The sequence below is a fragment of the Brassica napus genome, chromosome C5 (assembly GCF_020379485.1).
Source record: "Brassica napus cultivar Da-Ae chromosome C5, Da-Ae, whole genome shotgun sequence".
Lineage (NCBI taxonomy): Eukaryota > Viridiplantae > Streptophyta > Magnoliopsida > Brassicales > Brassicaceae > Brassica > Brassica napus.
In genome coordinates, this window is record NC_063448.1 from 40,481,170 (window position 1) to 40,500,977 (window position 19,808).

The 19,808-nt window shown below is 37.0% G+C and overlaps 2 protein-coding genes and 1 non-coding gene across 3 annotated transcripts; all 3 read right to left on the reverse strand.

Annotated features, from left to right (window-relative positions):
• Window positions 1-938: 938 nt before the first annotated feature.
• Window positions 939-2,579, reverse strand: LOC106393200. The gene is made up of 4 exons (XM_048757482.1): window positions 1,985-2,579; window positions 1,777-1,912; window positions 1,331-1,713; window positions 939-1,228 (listed from the first exon to the last, which is right to left on the reverse strand). The coding sequence occupies exons 1-4, from the start codon at window positions 2,577-2,579 to the stop codon at window positions 939-941; spliced, it is 1,404 nt and encodes a 467-aa protein (XP_048613439.1).
• A 10,494-nt stretch (window positions 2,580-13,073) lies between these two features.
• LOC106394576 (dof zinc finger protein DOF3.1) lies at window positions 13,074-14,230 on the reverse strand. Its single transcript, XM_013835145.3, has one exon. The coding sequence runs from the start codon at window positions 13,892-13,894 to the stop codon at window positions 13,334-13,336; it is 561 nt and encodes a 186-aa protein (XP_013690599.1). The 5' UTR covers window positions 13,895-14,230; the 3' UTR covers window positions 13,074-13,333.
• Window positions 14,231-19,266: 5,036 nt separating this feature from the next.
• LOC125588010 lies at window positions 19,267-19,373 on the reverse strand. Its single transcript, XR_007324406.1, has one exon. It is a non-coding gene; the product is annotated as a small nucleolar RNA R71 (small nucleolar RNA).
• Window positions 19,374-19,808: the final 435 nt, after the last annotated feature.

Below are 19,808 nucleotides of genomic sequence, written 5' to 3' on the forward strand. Positions count from 1 at the left end.
ATGCAATCTCTTTTCTTTTCCTGATTCACTTCTTGAAATATCTAGATCGTTTTAAAAAATTTATATAGACCAATTTCATGATGCTCTTTATCTGAATTTTCATTCGTGGAAATTTTCACAACATTGTGCTGTTTTTATTGACATTGTTATAAGACCAGAAAACTCAAAAACGTGTATGTGTTTTTTCAAAGGTTTTCTTTTGAGCTCCCATTATGGATATCGTGAATCCACTAATAAAAATATCTTGTAAGTTTATTTCAAAGAGAAGACAATAATAAGCAGAATAGTTTGGAGTGATGGGGATGTCACATGTTGAACAGGGAGATGAATAGCGCGCAGTTCATTGCACTTGAAGTAATTTATCAGAACATTAAATACTCGAACTGATATTTATTTCGTGGGTCAACCAATTGAAATAAGCGATTGAGGTAAAGAACAATTACAAAATAAAACAATTTTAATATTAAAAGAAATTGACAATAGAGGAAAAAACGAAAACACTTAACCCCAATATAAATACAAAAAGAAAAAAAACTAAATTACCTTCGGAAAAGAATATATCATCTAGTGCGAAATTATTAGCTCCACATGTGGCCATGCGGATATGGACCCATGCTTACGGCCCATTTGAATACCCGGGAGAGGATCCATCCGTGGGTTGCACCTCCCACCCGGGGGTTAGGTCTGTGTCTTTAAGAGACCCGGGTTTAACCCTTTTATTTTCAAAAAAAAAAAAAAGAATATATCAAACCAAACCTTTGAAACAATATCGCATAATAAACAAAGTAGACCCCACAAGACATGTGAAATTAGCTAACATTTTTTTTATTGAATATCAAATTTATTGATCAGAATAACTCATTTATATGTGGGCAGTTGTGTACTCAAAACAACTATGAATGAATAAAAAGAATAAGTTGAATATTTCCCTCTAATGTCTAGGACACTTCAAACCATCTTCTCATTAGTCCCTCTAGCGGATGATTTTTAACATAACGAAGAGATGAGATCCGGTTCCTAATCTGCTTATCAATAGTTCGAGTGATCTTCTCCGTCGTGACCCAGACTCCTCCATGCCTCCGCGAGTTTCGTTCTTTCCAGACAGAGTAGAGGACTGTCTGAAACACCATCATCTTTAGAACATGATCATGTCGAGTACGAGCAGGGAGCATAAGAGATGCTACGGTATCAGTCCGGTCAGGCGTAATGGCACCTCCAAGCAGCCTTCCTGCAGTGTTCGTCCATACAGTGAACGAGTACGAACAAGCAAAAAACAGGTGGTCCCTGGTTTCATTTTTCTCTCCACAAAACATACAACATTGCTCAATACCCCAGCTCCTCATTCTATCCCCAGTAGACAATCGGTCTCTAAATGCAAGCCAGGCCATAAATGCATGTCGTGGTACTGCCTGAGGAAACCAAGCCAACTTCCTCCACGCAACCTCAACTCTTTTGTCTCGCAGGTAATTCCAGGTCTTAGCGGAAGAGAAAGAGGCTTTGAAATCATCAGGCCATGTTCTCCAGAGCACAATGTCCTCCCCAGCGTGGTGGTTAGGCACCTGCGTTGCATTCTGTTTTTCATAAACTTCAGGGAACTGCTGATGCCCTCTTGCACGGATCTTCCAACCAGACTCACATACCACATCAGAGATAGTAGCAGAACGAGGGACCGCCAGGTACCATACGCCAATCTCCACTGTTTGATTCAATAGTCTTCATGTTCCCAACCAGTTATCTATCCAAAAATAAGTTGATCCTCCATTGTTTACCTCAAACCTCAAGCAATCATAAGCCAAGGGCCTCAACTTAAGGAGTTTACGCCAAGCCCAAGAGCCTAAGGAGCCATCTCGCACATCCCAATAAGACCCATGTTTTAATAGATACTCTTTAGTCCATGCCACCCAAAAGAAACCTGTTTGAGTAAAGAGTAGCCAAATCAATCTCAATGCAAACACTCTAGACGTGTCCCTTAGCCTTCGCAGACCCAACCCTCCTTCTTCCTTAGGAGTGCAAACATCTTCCCATGCCACTTTTGCTTTATGAGTGACTGTTGGCGACCCTGACCACAGAAAAGCACTGCACATGCTTTCGATGGTATCAATACAGCCTTTGGGTAATAGAAAAGCAGAGCTCCAAAAGTTCACTGTACTAGTGATAGCAGTTTTGATTAACTGCAACCGGCCTGCGAAACAAAGAGCTATATGCGTCCAAGACAAGAACTTTTTGCGGAGCTGGTCTATTAGCGGTTCGTAGTCGGTTTTGCTCCAAACCTTATATGTCAAAGGCATGCCTAGATAACAAATAGGCAGGTGATCAACCTGAATGCCTCTCGCACTCGCAGCATGGTTAAGGAGGTGACTATTTGGACCCGCAACCAAGATTGATGACTTGGTGGCATTGATCTGAAGTCCCGACATACTCGCAAACTGATACATCACTGTCAACACTCCATTCAGCGATGCTTCTGTACCGACTGTGAAAACCAGAATGTCGTCTGCGAAGCTTAGGTGGGTAAGCTGAACTTTCTCGTATTTGGGATGAAACCCAAATTTTCCTTCAACTGCAGCTTGATTCAACATGTTGGACAGGGCATTATTCACTATGACAGATAGTTAGGGAGAGAGAGAGCATCCCTGCATGATACCCCGCACACTGGTGAAGAAGCCTGCAAGTTCCCCATTGACAGCAACTGAGAAGGAGGCCGTAGAAATGCAGAGATAGATCCAGCGTATAAACTGACTAGGGAGGCCCATAGCATGAAGTACATCAGTGATAAAGCTCCATCTGACTGTGAGTTTTAGAAATATCGAGCATTGTTGTGCTTCTGTCTGAGACAAGAGGCTTGTGATATCCATTGACCAACTCTGTCGTTAGAAGCACATTCTCTAGCAACAAACGACCCTTGACAAAAGCACTTTGGTTTGGCTCGATGGCAGAAGGCAGGAACACTTTCAGTCTATTCGCCAGTAACTTAGATATCACCTTGTACATGAGATTGCAGCATGCGATCGGCCGATAATCCTTCATAGTGTGAGCTGGGATTTTCTTTGGGATAAGGGCGAGGATTGTGGATTTGACACCTGTGGGTAAGAAGCCAAACAGGAAGAACGACTGGATGGCAGTGATGAAGTCCTTTCCAATTACAGGCCACACTGATATATAGAACTCTTTAGTGAATCTGTTGGGTCCATAAGCTTTCCCGTTAGGTAAGGACTGCAGCGCACTTGTGATTTCGACAGGGGTGATGGGAGAGATGAGCATTGTAACATCTTCTTGAGAGCAGCGAAACCTGAGCAGGTCACGAAGCTCATCGTACGAACTGGTTGCGCTGCTAGTAGGGTCCGCCTGGAGGAATTTTTGGAAGTAGTTGACCGCCTCATGTTTAATATCCTCAGTAGCTAAGAGAGGAACTCCATCAGCAGTGTGTAGAATTTGAATTATGTTACGAGCTGATCGCTCCAGAACCACATTGTGGTAAAACGTGGTGTTCTGATTTCCCACTGTGAACCACCTGATCCTTGACTTCTGCATCACAAATTTTTCTTCAATTAGAGTCAGTCGCTGCATTCGCGTAGAGGCTTCAGCCTCAGCAAAGTAGGAAGCAGAAGTAGGATTTAACAAAACTTGTGTTTGATGCTGACATAACTCCTCAAAAGCCTCCTTGGTCCTATTTCGGATATTCCCAAAATTGTTCATGTTTATCTCTCGCAGAGGAACTTAAGGGACTTCAGCTTTTTGTGAAATAACTGTAGCGCCGCTCTAGAATGGACTAGAGCATTGGTTTCATCTCATTTCCCCTTAATACACTCCATAAAACCTTCATGCTCTGTTAAGAAATTGAAGAATTTAAACGGTTTGCGATTCTCCACCACACCACACGTTGCTGAAATCTGATAAGCCTGAAATTAGCTAACATTTACCAAAACAGTCATCTAAGTATTGAAACAGTGAGCCCATCACAAAGAGTAAATTCAGAAATGATAGCTGTACATATTTGGTTAAACACTGTCAATTCAACTTTAAACCAATATTGATTACACATTTCGTATCTTTTGCCCTAGTTAGATCCTTAGAAGTGGATCATTATCAAAATTCGGTATCTTAGCGCTATATAGTATCTATAGCCACATGGACCACCATTTAATCTGCCAGCCCTTTTCATTTTGACTTTTTAAAATGATCTACATTCAAAACTTTTTTGGAGTCAAATCTACATTTAAAACTTATTTCATGGTATATATGGGTAGAGCCATCTACATCTTTTATCACATGTAGGCACTAGATTAGTATTGTTGGTCTTCTATACATTAACGTTTGAAAATATAGAATTTGACTTTTCTTATTCAACATATAATATTATATCATTTATGTATCTTTCTATTAAAGAGTAACTACTCTTAATCTGAGAGTTTGATTGGACTTCCAAACTTAACTTATCAGCGGCTAATTTTAGCCTTGGTGCATTTGATCATACAGTGTGATTGGACATTGCATGCAATCACGCCTGTGATGCATTCCATTCACATTTAGAAAGAAAGCAAAAAAAAATAGTGTAAACTCTAATTTTTCAGAAAAAATAAAACAAAACGATAAATAAGTGAATAAATAACATAAAATGCAACTTGTAGTTCTGTGTCCCCTTGGTCAAATACAAAATATCTCAAACAGGGAGAGCAAATCTTTGTAACCACATTGGATCTCTCGTATATCTATCAATCTTCCCATCTCCTAAACAAATTTATCGAGCCACTAAAATCCAAAAGCTTAATTTATGTCGAGGTGAAACAATTCGTTTTTATAGGTAGTGGATGAGAGAATGATGCATGGCATACATGTCAATAGCATTTTGAGAAAATTAAGCGTATTAATAACAAGAAGGTATAATCAAAGTGTTAAACCAAACAAGGAACCCTTATTTTATAAACCAGTCATTTTCATATATCAGTATTGTATATTTCTCTACACACTCTCAGAATAAATTCGGAACTAAGCAGCCTGCCTTCGATGGAACCTATTAGATAATATAGGATCGGTTTATTATGGTTAAGAGATAACCACTCTGGTTAAGTCTCCTTTAGCTGATCCAGAGTATTTAAGTCTGATGTAACTGACTTTGTATGATTATCGAGTTAATTCATCTCAGTTCAATATGGTATCAGAGCTGAACCTGTGACGATTCTCCATCACCGTTCTTCATGAGTTCCTCGATTCAACATATTCTTCATATCTTCCTTGAAGATCTGATCGTTTTCGAGCTCGAGATCGTCTTCTTCGTCTACTTTTTCTCAACTTTCCTTCTTTCCGCAATCTGAAGATTCCTGCGATTCTTGATTCCGTTTTCGCGAGATCAACTTCGTCAGCTTCTTCTTTCCTCGATTCGTCGTTCTTTGTTCGTGATGGATTCCCCTCGCGCAAACAGACCATTACGAGAATCCGTACTACCTCCACAGCTCAGATCATGCGGGCCTTGTGCTCGTCTCCGATCGCCTTACTTCTGGAGCCGAGTTCCATTCATGGCATCGCTCGGTTCGAATGGCGCTCAACGTACGTAACAAACTTGGCTTCATCGATGGTAGTATTCCTAAACCTTCTGATAACCATCGCGATTCAGGATCTTGGTCTAGATGCAATGATATGGTTGCTACTTGGCTCTTGAATTCTGTTTCCAAGAAGATAGGTCAGAGTCTATTGTTCATGTTTACTGCTGAGTCTATTTGGACGAACATCCTTTCTCGTTTCAAACAGGATGATGCTCCACGGGTTTATGAGATTGAGCAACAGCTAAGCTCGATTCAGCAGGGTTCAATGGACGTTAGTGCCTACTATACTGCATTGGTTACTCTGTGGGAAGAGCATAAGAACTATGTTGAATTGCCTGTGTGTTCTTGTGGCAAATGTGAGTGTAATGCAGCCGAGCTATGGGAACGTCTTCAACAGCGAAGCAGAGTCACGAAGTTCTTGATGGGGCTTAATGAGTCGTATGAATCCACTCGTCGTCACATCTTGATGCTGAAACCAAAACCGTCCATTGAAGATGTGTTCATTCTGGTAACTCAAGATGAACGTCAACGCGTGATCAAACCAAGTACTACATCAGTACCTGTTGCTCTCCAAGCATCAGGACCAGATAAGAGTCTCCCCACTGTTGTTATTGCTCCTGATCATTCTGCCTTTGCTGCTGCTCACAACAACTCAGGATATCGTCCCAAACAACGGCCTTTATGTACTTATTGTGGTCAACTTGGACATGTTGTTGATAAATTCTTTCGTCTTCATGGATATCCTCCTGGTCACAAGTACAACAAGTCTTCTCATCCCAATGCTGGCTTTGCTCCTCGAGGACAGAACAATTATCAACAGCGACCGGTTCAGCAGCAGAACAATCAATATTTTCCGCCTCAACAGCAGAATTCTCAACGTGCAAATGCTATTGTTCAATCTGCTCTGTCGTCTGTTCCTTCTCCTCTGGATGCTTCTCATCTTCAGTCCTTACTTCAGCAATTACAAGCGTATGTTCAACAATCTGTGAATGCAATTTCTAGTGTGCAGTCTTCTATCAATGAAAATGGATACATGGCACCTCAATCTACCTCTGGTATTATTCCTTTTCCATCAACTAGCCTTAAATTTCAAAACCATATCCTTACTTTTGAAAATCAATGTCTTTCTACTCTTTCGGATACACTGGCTAGTGATGCTTGGATAATTGACAGTGGCTCTACGACACATGTGTGTTCGGATCTCAACCTCTTTACTAATACTTCATCTGTACTTGGCGTTACAGTCTCTCTTCCTAATGGAGTTCATGAACCTATTACTCATATAGGATCTGTGCATATCTCTTCATCTATTGTGCTGCATAATGTGCTTTATGTTCCATCTTTCCGTTTTAATTTGATCAGTGTGTGTAGTCTTCTTCGTGATAGTCGATTCTCTGCTCACTTCTATCCTGATTTTTGCTTATTACAGGAGTCTATTCAGGGCTTGATGATTGGTAGAGGAAACCTTCATCGAAATCTATACGTTCTTGAGACTGATAACACTGCACCTTTGTCGTTTTGTGGATCCTTGCAAGTCGATAGGAATCTATGGCATCAACGCCTTGGACATCCATTAGCTTCCAAGTTAAAGCAACTGTCTGGTACTTTACAAATTGCTGAGTCTAGTTTACATAAGTCTGAACATTGTCCTATCTGTCCTTTAGCAAAACAAAAGAGATTATCGTTTGAGTCAAGTAATACTGTGTCTGTTTCACCATTTGATTTGATTCATTTAGATGTTTGGGGTCCTTTCTCTGTCGAGTCTGTTGAAGGTTATCGGTATTTTCTTACAATAGTTGATGATTGTACTAGGGTGACTTGGGTATACATGATGCGTAATAAAAATGATGTTTTAACTGTTTTTCCAGAGTTTGTTAATCATGTTTCTACTCAATATCATTCTGCCATTAAAGTCATTCGTAGTGATAATGCTCCTGAACTAGCTTTCTCTCAACTTGTTAAACAACATGGTATGATTCATCAATTCTCTTGTGCTTATACACCGCAGCAAAACTCCATTGTCGAACGTAAACATCAACATATATTGAATGTTGCTCGCACCTTATTGTTTCAATCTAGAATACCTTTAGCTTACTGGAGTGATTGTGTGTGTACTGCCGTGTATCTCATAAATAGAATACCTTTTGTGTTGTTAGCTAACAAGTCTCCTTATGAACTATTGATGAAAAAGGTTCCTGATTACTCTCACTTGAAATCTTTTGGCTGTCTTTGTTATGTCTCTACTTTACCTAAGGATAAAAACAAATTCACTGCTCGTGCTGATACTTGTGTGTTCATTGGCTATCCTTCGGGATATAAAGGATATAAAGTCTTGCATATTGATTCCAATAAGATCTCTATTACTAGGAATGTTATTTTTCATGAAAATGTTTTTCCTTTTACAAATGATAAACTTCATGATTGCTCTCATGTTCATAATATCTTTGACAACACTATCTTGCTATTGCATGTTCCTGTGTTTGTTGATAGTGATCCTCCTATGCATTTAGAAACACATTCGCCTAGGCATGATCCTGTTGTTATTGAGACTGTTCCCATAAGTACAGGTCAAGGAAGTCTTGTAGGTGGCAGACCGAAACGCAGTGTCAAAGCTCCAAGTTACTTATCTCAGTATCACTGTGCTCTTGCGCGTATCTCTCTTCCTCCTACCCTTGATACCAGTTCAATTCCCTTTTTACCTTCTTCCACTCCTTATCCTCTGTCATCTGTTATTACCTACTCAAATTTTACACCCCTTTATCAGTCATATATCCTTTCATACTCCCTTGAAACAGAACCCACCTCTTTTAAACAAGCCATGTTATCCCCCAATTTTAAGAAGGCTACGAACGAAGAATTGCAAGCCATGGAAGCGAATCATACCTGGACTGTTGAATCGTTGCCTCCGGGGAAGAATGTAGTTGGTTGCAAGTGGGTATATACTATCAAATACAAGGCTGATGGTACGATTGAGCGATATAAAGCTCGTTTGGTTGCCAAGGGCTTTACACAGCAAGATGGTGTTGACTTCACCGACACGTTCTCTCCAGTTGCTAAGCTTGCGAGTATGTCTCAAATGGACGTCTCTAATGCGTTTTTGCATAGTGATCTGGATGAGGAAATCTTCATGAGTCTTCCTCAGGGTTATGTTCCAGCTTCTGGTTCTCTCCCACCTAATCTAGTCTGTTGACTCCATAAATCACTGTATGGTTTAAAGCAAGCGTCCAGACAATGGTACAACTGCCTCTCTGCAGTCTTTCTCTCTGCTGGTTTCGTTCAATCACCAGCGGATAATACATTGTTTGTGAAGCAAACAGGTTCTTCCTTTGTTGATGTGCTTGTTTATGTGGACGACATCATGATAGTTGGTAACGATGATGCTGCAATCCAACTTCTGAAAGACACGCTTCACCAACATTTCAAGATTAAAGATCTTGGTCCTCTTCGATTCTTTCTTGGTTTGGAAATTACTCGAAACTCAGAGGGGATATCTATCTGTCAGAGGAAGTATGCGTTGAGTTTACTCTCTGATACAGGACTTCTGGCTTGTAAACCAAGTCCAGTTCCGATGGATCCGTTGGTGAAATTGAGTAGTGAATCTGGTACACCTCTTGCTGATCCTACACCTTTTCGTGCTCTGATAGGTCGTCTTCTCTACTTGACGATCACTCGCCCTGATATAACGTTTGCAGTCCACTGCTTAAGCCAGTTTATGTCCTCTCCTACTGACGTTCACCTCACTGCAGCTCATCGCATTCTGCGTTATATCAAGAACAATCCAGGCCAGGGATTGTTCTACTCTGCCGCTTCCACACTCTGTCTCAATGCGTTCTCGGATGCAAACTGGGCAACCTGTCCTGATTCACGTCGGTCTGTTACTGGGTATTGCGTCTACCTTGGAACGTCATTGGTTACATGGAAATCAAATAAGCAAGATGTGGTTAGTAGAAGCAGCACTGAAGCTGAATATCGTAGCATGGCACACACGACTTGTGAACTTCTGTGGCTTCAACAACTTCTCACCAGTCTGAAGATTCAAGTCACCACCAAAGCAAAGCTTTTCTGTGACAACAAGTCGGCGATGCACATTGCTACCAACCCGGTCTTCCATGAACGGACTAAACACGTGGAGATTGACTGCCACACCGTCCGTGATCAAGTAAAGAGAGGTTTCATCACATTGATGCATGTTTCGAGCGCTAATCAGCATGCTGACATCTTCACGAAGCCGCTGCATTCTGGACCATTCCGCTCTTTGCTTGATCGCCTGTCTCTCTCAAGTCTCTATCTTCCTTCTGATAGTTCGAATTCAGAGACTTGACTGGGGGGTATTAGATAATATAGGATCGGTTTATTATGGTTAAGAGATAACCACTCTGGTTAAGTCTCCTTTAGCTGATCCAGAGTATTTAAGTCTGATGTAACTGACTTTGTATGATTATCGAGTTAATTCATCTCAGTTCAATAGAACCTTCTCAAAAAGTTCAGCCGGAACACTTAACCTAGACCGATAACCACCTGAAGAATTGTGATGTGGAGTATAGATTAATCCATGAGAGAACCGTAGCCACATAACATTGATTATATTCTTCAAAGACAATATGATAACATTAACCACTCCTCTTGTGAATGTCATTCGGATTGTTAACTGTTTTTAGTGATAAAAGAACATAGTAGTAGTATTAGTTACAAAACACCATAAGTTACTTACTATTTTTCCATTTCTTTTGAAGGTGTATAAAATAAAATATAAAGTTGTTATTATCTTAACGACTTATTCTTTTGGCTTCTTTGTCTAAATACTAATTGACAATTAAACGGTTTGATCGCTAATATAGATCATGACAATTAAAAACGCCACACGGTTCAAGAAAAACCGACTACTAGTACCGAGTCAATATCATGATTCTAGAACTTAGGAACGTCTCAAAGTAACTAAACATCCCCTATATATTAATTGAGAAACATTTGAAAAGATGTAACCTCAATTTTGTATTAATTAAAATAGGCCCCAATGCATAGGTGGCACTCAATTAGATAGTCAATTACATTCAATTGAAAAATAAGTAGGTCCACATTCGATTTTTATATGTTGTTAGATACATAAGTTGGTCAAACTATATGATATAATGATATGATATGCTATTTTCTTTCCTTAAATAAAACCTACGGAATTACCATAAATGACTAATATATATATGACAATTAATGATTTTAATAATAAAGATTTGATAACAATTTATATCTCCTCCATCATTTTTCGTTTAATTTTATATTATTAAAATAAATTAAACAATCAAATTAGCTATAAAAGTAAAATTTAGATTTTTTCGTATATGTTATATTTTGAATTTTTAAAAACGACAATAAATGACTAAAACTATTAAAATTATTATGTTAAAAATTAATGATCAATGGTTTAACATTTTTATTATAAGAAGATACACATGATTTTAAAACCATATGAGTAAAAAATATCATTTAATAATAAAATAAAAATATATATATATATAGATTAAACACTATATACCATAAGATTACATAAATATTTTAATATTAAAACTTTCAATGAATTTTTAAGAACATTTATAAATTATAAACTTATTAAAGATTTCAGATTGAAAATTTTGTTATCGATGATTTAAATATTTTGTTATAAAATGATATGAATGATCATAGAACCGTATGATTATAAATTCTTATTTAATAAATAACTATATAAAATATACTATTATTAGAAAAATAGGTTGGTCCATCTTAACTTATATTACACTTTTTATTAAACTAACTATCGAATTGATAAATAATGTACCAAAAAATATTTTGCATTTTCCTTAAATAAAAGCTACGAAATTACCTAATATGATTAACATATATGTGAAAATTAATTATTATGAATAATAAATATTTGATAACAATTTTTGTATCTTAGTTCTTTTTTAAAATTTTATATTATTAAAAGATATTAAAAATCACATTAATATATAATAAAAAAAATTTATATTTTTTTTATATGTTATATTTTGAATTTTTCAGAACGTCTATAAATTTAGAAATTTGAAGATCCCCACTCTTAAAATTTTGTGATCAATAGATTATTTTTTTTGTCATAATAAGTTACAAATGATCATAAAATTGTATTAATATGAACTTTTATTTAATATTATAAGAAGATACACATGATTTAAAACTATATGAGTAAAAAATATCATTTAATAATAAAACACATATATATATATATATAGATTAAACTATATACCATAAGATTACATAAATATTTTAATATTAAAACTTTCAATGAATTTTCAAAAACATTTATAAATTATAAACTTATTAAAGATTTCACATTGAAAATTTTGTTATCGTTGATTTAAATATTCAGTTATAAAACGATATGAATGATCATAGAACTGTATCATTATAAATTCTCATTTAATAAATGACTATATAAAATATACTATTTTTTAAAAAATAGGTTGGTCCATCTTAACTTACATTATATTTTTTATTAAACTAACTATCGAATATTCGAATTGATAAATAATCTACCAAATTTTGTTTTTGCACTTTTCTTAATTAGAAGCTACGAAATTACCTAATATGATTAACGTATATATGAAAATTAATTATTATGAATAATAAATATTTGATAACAATTTTGGTATCTTAGTTCTTTTTTTAAATTTTATATTATTAAAAGATATTAAAAATCACATTAAATATATAATAAAAACATTTATATTTTTTCTTATATGTTATATTTTGAATTTTTCAAAACGTCTATATATTATTAGAAATTTGAAGATTCTCACTCTGAAAATTTTGTGATCAATAGATTATTTTTTTTGTTATAATATGTTACAAATGATCATAAAATATAACGCATATGATTTTTTATTTAATAAATATTCAAACTAAATAATATATATATATATATATATATATAAATACTAATGATTTAAAGCAACAAGATTGGCTGATCAATTTAGTTGTCCAGTTGAAATCTTTCAAAAGTATGTGAAATATTAAAGTTAAAGTAAATATGGATTTAGAATAGTAGTTATATTTTACTAACCAAAATACCGTAAAAAACCGAACCGAACCGAAACCAATCTGATATCTGGATTGAACACCCCTAATCCAAATGAAGCCAAACTATTGTTTCATTCTCCAAAATATAATAAAAATAATAACTTAATTCCGTGCGGGTCTTATCCTAGTGCATAATTAAAATACGATCGAAGACCACATGCCGTAAGAATGTTGCTAATCTATGTCAGTTCATGCACAATTATTTTATTCTGTCATTCGGTTAAAAGAGTCCATTCTGCGCATATATGCATGTAAAAGGGCTTAAGTTTATATGTTAGTTTTCATTCAAACTTACCTTTCAAACTACTGACATAGGATGATAGGAATGTAATTAAAATTGTCGGCTAAATACCTCACGGTTCAACATAAAAATAATGTCGTGGCTAAGAATTCATTCACCGTCACGAGTTTTGCGAGAGTCTCGTTCTAGAAATTCTACAATAACACAAACATTTTTTTTTTGTTTCTCACTAATGTTAAAGATAACAATAAACTGAAATCTCCTCCTATTACATAAGTCTAATTATATTTAACAAACCGATTTATAGATTAAAAAAGGAGTATTAGGAGAAATAGATTACCAAAATGACATAAACATAGAAACTGTTTGTCTACGTGATGACTCGAGTCACCTTGAAATCAGTTTTAGCAGCTTCATATTAATTTACCATAATACCCCCCTCTCTGTTTTCTCCCATCCTTCAGTTTTTCTCCACTCTGTTCCTAGAAAGATCGGTCCACGGGTTACCACCACCTTCGTCACCCGCTTCACTCCTCTTTAGTCCCATACCCGGATCCCAGCCCGACCCGTCTAGGATGATCCCACCAAGACCCAACTGCATATTCGACGCCAAAAGCGAGCTAAAACTCCCACCACCACCCATCTCCATACCTTTCACGTCTTGGTCTCCGATCGGTAACCCGTACAGCATCCGGATCGGATCCGTATCCGGGTCCGGGTGTTTGGTCTTCTTCTTGTGTGTGTTGGGAGGAGAAGACGCAGAGGTTGATCGTTTAGCGTTCTTGCGAGAACCGCCGCCGACGGGAACGTTGCGGAGAGCCCCGCCTTTGGTCCAGTAACGACGGCAGCTTTTGCAAAAGTGACGGGGCTGTGACAGGTTGTAGTTGTTGTAGTAACAGAATTTTGTGTTCGGTGAGTCACATCGAGGACACTTTAGCTGTTCTTGCTCTGGAAACTGCTGTGGTTGTTGTTGTTGTTGTGTCGCCATCATCGAGTTGTAATAAGCTGATGGATCCTGCATTTCTTCTTTTGAAAAACAGAGTCTTTTCCTTAAATTATAAATCTTTTGGTAACCATATATGAAAAAACCTAAAGAGATCGAATCTTGGAGATGTCAAGAGAGAGATATATGAGGGTGAATGATTTTGAGGCTTTTATAGATAGAGAGGAAGTGGTTCTTGACGCATTAGATAAGACAAAATATACACTTTCTCTCTCTACATATGAGAGACAAGGAGAGAGAGGAGTGGAGCAGAGCAGAGAAGGGACGAGGGCTGAAGTCTAAGACGAGAAGACAAGCTTCTGTGAGATGTGACCAGTCTTATAGGGTTACCCAATAACAAAAGATTAAAGGCAAATCTCCTAAATAGCACATTTTTAAGTTTATATCACAAAAATAGCACTCAAAAACTAAAATGACCAAAATAGCATCTTTCAAAGTTTATCCTTTGAAAATTTTAATTTTTTATATTTTTCAAAATTTAAAATCTTATCCCCAAAACCTCATTTCTCAACTTTAAACCCTAAACCCTAAACTCTAAACTCTAAACCCTAAACCATAAACTCTAAACCCTAAACCCTAAACCCTAAATTCTAAACCCTAAACCCTAAACTCTAAACCCTAAACTCTAAACCCTAAACCCTAAACCCTAAATCCTAAACTCCACCCTTTAACTCTAAACCCTAAGTTTGTGACTTTTGATAAAACATTAAGTGCTATTTTTGTGACTTTTGACTTTGAGTGCTAGTTTGGGAACAAAAACTTGATTTAGTGCTATTTTTGTCTTTTTCTCAAAGATTAATGCTTCCCTAATCTTCTTCCTTTTGGTTAGAATTTTTAATAGAGAAAAAGACAAAAATAGCACTAAATCAAGTTTTTGTTTCCAAACTAGCACTCAAGGTCAAAAGTCACAAAAATAGCACTTAATGTTTTATCAAAAGTCAAAAACTTAGGATTTAGAGTTAAAGGGTGGGGTTTAGGATTTAGGGTTTAGAGTTTAGGGTTTAGGGTTTAGAATTTAGGGTTTAAGGTTTAGGGTTTAGGGTTTAGGGTTTAGAGTTTAGGGTTTAGGGTTTAGATTTTAGGGTTTAGGGTTTAGGGTTTAGAGTTTAGAGTTTAGGGTTTAGAGTTGAGAAATGAGTTTTTGGGGATAAGATTTCAAATTTTGAAAAATAAAAAAATTAAACTTTCAAAGGATAAACTTAGAAATATGCTATTTTGGTCATTTTAGTTTTTGAGTGCTATTTTTGTGATATAAACTTAGAAATGTGCTATTTTGGAGATTTGCCCTTTTTAATATTGTGCTAATTATTAATTGGTATATACTCTAATTATCATTTCAACTATAGAAGACAAGAGCGTGGGTTTATTTAACTAAGTATCAAGATATCATCATCACAGGGGTTGTTTTTGTGTTGACGTCATTTTGTCGAATGGGTTAAAACTTAAAAGTGTTTACTTTTTATTTGTTTACATGAGATACTAACAAGATTGATAGCTTCTGATTATTATTTTTAAATACGGTATGGTTTCATAATTATAAACTCTACAAATCTAGAAAATTCACAGGCATTGTGAATTATTGTAGACGAAAATAAGGTTTAAAAATGTGTTTTGTATATATCGAAGGGGTAATAACTGTTTCCAACATATTTGGATACGCCTGTCTTGGTGCTATGGTAGTTGTTTTGGCTTCGTATGTTTAGGCCAATATCGACTATAAGTATCTTTTTGTTTTCTTATGTGTGTTCTTACCTTTACACCAAAAACAAACACAATGGCCTTTTCCTTCTGATGGCTATAAGTCTCTCTGCTCTTTTTTAATAAATATTTATCTAATCTTCTTTTTTGATAAAAAAAATATTTTCTAATCTTTATATGCAGAAATTGTATTTGTATTGTTATCAAAGTTCAGATTCTCTCATAAAGACGCGTTTGATCATTTGGCATCGATTCTTAGCTTTGGCCTAGGAAATTTGGTGATTGGAGATCACTAACTTCTTTTTGACCTTCCGGCACTGGACAAGCAAAGCTCGCCTGAAAGCTAGATTTGCCTGTTTTTATTTTTGCCAGTTCAGTAATGACCTTAAAATCTAGTTCTCATATTGTTAAATTTTATCGAAGAGTTAGTAACCATTCTCTGTATTAAACCCTGGTTAATCCACATCATTCTCAATACCATTTACTAGGTGATAACCCGCGCTTTGCGCGGAATGAGATTATTAATTTCGTTATTTATAAGATAAGAAAACATTAGGTCTGTTTAATGTGGACTTCGATTTGGTTCTAAGATGGATTTTTTTATAAGTTTAATGTGTACATCGATTTGGTTCTTTAAATGTAAAAAGTCTTATAACTAAAAAGTTCGATTTTACTAAGATGCATAATTATAAAACTGATAATAAATAGTTCTTTAACAAAAATCTAAAAGGCAAAACAACATTATTAGGTAAAATGAAAATATGGTATTAAGCAAACGAAAAAGTCTTCAAGCTTGGTCAACTCTCCAAGTCTGAATTCATTATGCTGTGATAGGAATCATGTGACAGCATACAAACACAAGAATATAGAAATTAGCGTAAATTCTAAGTCAGTTACAAATGTGAAACCACCTAATTAAGAAGGATAAATGTTACGATTCTAAAGAAATAAGTAAGAAATTTTAATCTACAATATTATATTGCTAACCTCGTCCCCATTGGATTCCCCATGACCTCAAAACACACAGATCTACTCTAGGTCCTAGAGAAGTCTTGCTTGTAAAACCACAAGCTAAAGATTCAATCTTTTTCATGTAAAACTGGCTTGATTTAGAAAACCCAAGGGTTCCCCCGCAAAGTTCGTCTGAGTGGGCTCCGTAAAATCCAAAAATCCATCCCTAAAACGTTAGGACGATAGACTTTGTGGCAACGCGTAAACTAAAACTTCTCGAACATCAAAACACTTCTCATGGAGATGGGTTTCTACGTACAAAAGAAACATATAATGGTGAGAGTCTATTTTTGCTCTGTCATATCTGCTACTTGAGATGTAATAAGTAATTTAAGTGATGATAATTGATGTTGCTTCAGATAAAAGCAATCCGAGAAGAAAGTACTCGAAAAGGGCAAGGCGGGTTATCATTTACGGCTGAGGTATTCGAGATAATCACATCAGTGAACTAAGAAAATCACATGGCGATTCATCTCTATATAAACAGGTTATATATTCTTCTTGTAACAATTAATAGGTATGTATATCTTTCTTCAGTCCTGACCTAAAGCAACTTATTTGGGTTGGGATAGTTGTGCGAGAGATTACTAAACGAACTGGATGATTGATATCTTGCATATTTTCATTGTCTTATCCATTCACCCATGTGCATTTTGATCAAATAGACTAGGATTTAGCCATGTTTAGGTTGCATTTTGCATACATGAGTCCTTATCAGGTATTGGAGTACCACATGGAGTTCTTGGAAACATTTGGGTGCATTTGGAGCTCAAAAGAGGTGAAAAAGGTGATCATTGGACGAGCAGTGCATGGGAGCGACCTCACCGGAGCGACACCGTGAAGTCGCTGTGACACCCTTTCAGAGCGACTTGACCGGAGCGACGCAGCGAGGTCGCTCGCGTCTCCATCACCCGGAGCGACTTGACCGGAGCGACGCAGCGAGGTCGCTCGCGAAGAGCGACCCAGAGCGACGTCTCGCAGCGACCCCTCCAGGTCGCTCCCGAAGCCTGGAGCGACCTCTCGGAGCGACTACTGGAGGTCGCTGCGCGACGTCTGATTACTCGAATTCATTTCTACTCAAGGGCCTTTTGGTCATTTTATTATGCACGTTTTTACTTCTGAAAACCTATGTTTTAAGTATTCTTGGCAGCCACCAGACAGATTATCTTTTGTTCTAAGAAAAAACCTTTGGAAAGTTCATCTCTTGAATCATCTTTGTTCATCTAGTTATTGCAATTCTGTGTTTCCAATTCGTTGTTGTATCCCTCTGTATGATTAATCTGAAATCCAAAATGGGTTTAAGAGGAATCATGAAGAGTAGTGAGTAATCACCATTTGAATTCATGGGTTAGGAAGATTAAGGGTGATTAAGTTAGAGCTAGGATGTTTTAGAGTAGATCATTCCAAAACCTTGCTAGTAGAGTAATCATAATGCATCTTCTGAGTTAGCTTCTCAAAAGTTGATCTTTAGGCATTTCCCACCCAAAAGGTGTTCGATGGAATGCCTGAAACAACTCTTCTAAGCTTTTAGCATATTTTGCCAAAGACATTTGTTGTTAAAAATGCTAAGATAGCCTTAGACCTGTTAGTAATGATTGCTTCCACATTATTCAACCGAAGACATTTGTTGTTTGAAATGTGTTAGTAAATGAACATTCATCTAGACATAGAGTTTGTTTAGAATCGTGTCTAAGCTTAAGGTTGATAGTTTGATTGTTCGTTTGTCATCCTTAGTTCGAAACTTGATCACCCAAGGTCTAATTCCTATGCCCATGAGTTCTCATTTCCTTAGTTAAAAAAGTCAACTCATTTACCGTTTTTATTATTCTGAAACTGCATTAGTAATAATCATTAGTTTAGAAAACCTTTAAAATCATCGGTTGCACTTAGATTAAGTAAGTACTTGCATTCTTAGTGCTTGAAATCCCTTGGAATTGTTTCGACAATCATTTATACTACAACATTTGTCTTAGGAGCCTTGAAAACTCCTAATATCAAATTGGCGCCGTTGCCAAATTCTAAGTAGATTTGAACATTGAGATTTAGTCATTTGCTTGAGACTAAATCATTTTAATTTTCTTTAGTTACTGATTCTTCTTCTTCACCTCCCTTTAATTTACAGGTGTATGAACTTGAGGAGCAGGGGTTCATCAAACCTAGTTCCAAGAGCCGCAGACATCAGAGCTTTAGAGAGAGAGTGTGCTAGAAAGAGAAGAGAAGAAGAGAAACAGTCTCACTTGCAGAGATTGGATACTGATATGGGAGACATACATCAAAATGATGCCAACAACGTACCTCAAAACCAACAGTGAGCAGCTCGACCCATTGGCACTTACGACCGTCCCAACATTCATGGTCATAGATTGGGAATCCGAGCACCAGCTGTAGCAACCAACAACTTTGAGATCAAATCAGGACTCCTCAACGTGATCGAGAACAACAAGTATCATGGCTTGGCTCTAGAGGACCCATTTGATCACTTGGACAGGTTTGACAGCTACTGTGGGTTGTCAAAAACCAATGGTGTGTCTGAGGATGCCTTAAAGCTGAAGTTATTCCCTTTCTCTTTGGGGGATAAGGCACGACAGTGAGAGAAGTCTCTGCCAAGTGACTCAATCACCACTTGGGATGACTGCAAGAAAGCTTTCTTGGAGAAGTTCTTCTCTACTTCAAGAACTGCTAAGCTGAGAAATGAGATCTTCAGTTTTCAACAGATGGGCTTGGAAGGCTTCAGTGAAGCCTGGGAGAGATTCAAGGGCTACCAAGCTCAATGCCCACACCATGGCTTCTCTAAGGAGAGCTTGCTGAGCACATTCTACCGTGGTGCTCTTCCTAAGTACAGGGCCAGACTGGATACATCTAGCAATGGGTTCTTCTTGGGGAGAACTGAGGAAGATCCAGAAGAGCTGGTTGACAATATGGTAAAGAGTGATGCTGTCTACAGTGGAGACCACGACAGAGGCAGTCGAACAGATGAAAAGCAGACGAGGAGGGAGTTAAAGGCTCTCCAGGATAAAATTGACATTCTCATTGCTGATAAGGCCACCCAAGAGCAGCTGCACTTTGTTGGTAACCTAAACAAAGACGCCACACCTGTTGTCCAGGAAGTTGATGGTTTGGAAGGGCAAGAAGAGCTGTGTTTCATCAACAACAATGGTAGCTGGTACAAGAAAGAGCCAAACTTTCAGTACAACAACTACCAACGGAGATCTTACCCCAACAA

Coding starts and splice junctions, on each gene's coding strand:
- LOC106394576 (XM_013835145.3), bottom strand. CDS start 13,894: ATGCAGGATCCATCAGCTTATTACAACTCGATGATGGCGACACAACAA.
- LOC106393200 (XM_048757482.1), bottom strand. CDS start 2,579: ATGTTGAATCAAGCTGCAGTTGAAGGAAAATTTGGGTTTCATCCCAAA. Junction 1,913..1,984: donor TAAGGAAGAAGGAGGGTTGG/GTCTGCGAAGGC, acceptor TTACTCAAACAG/GTTTCTTTTGGGTGGCATGG. Junction 1,229..1,330: donor GGATAGAATGAGGAGCTGGG/GTATTGAGCAAT, acceptor CGAACACTGCAG/GAAGGCTGCTTGGAGGTGCC.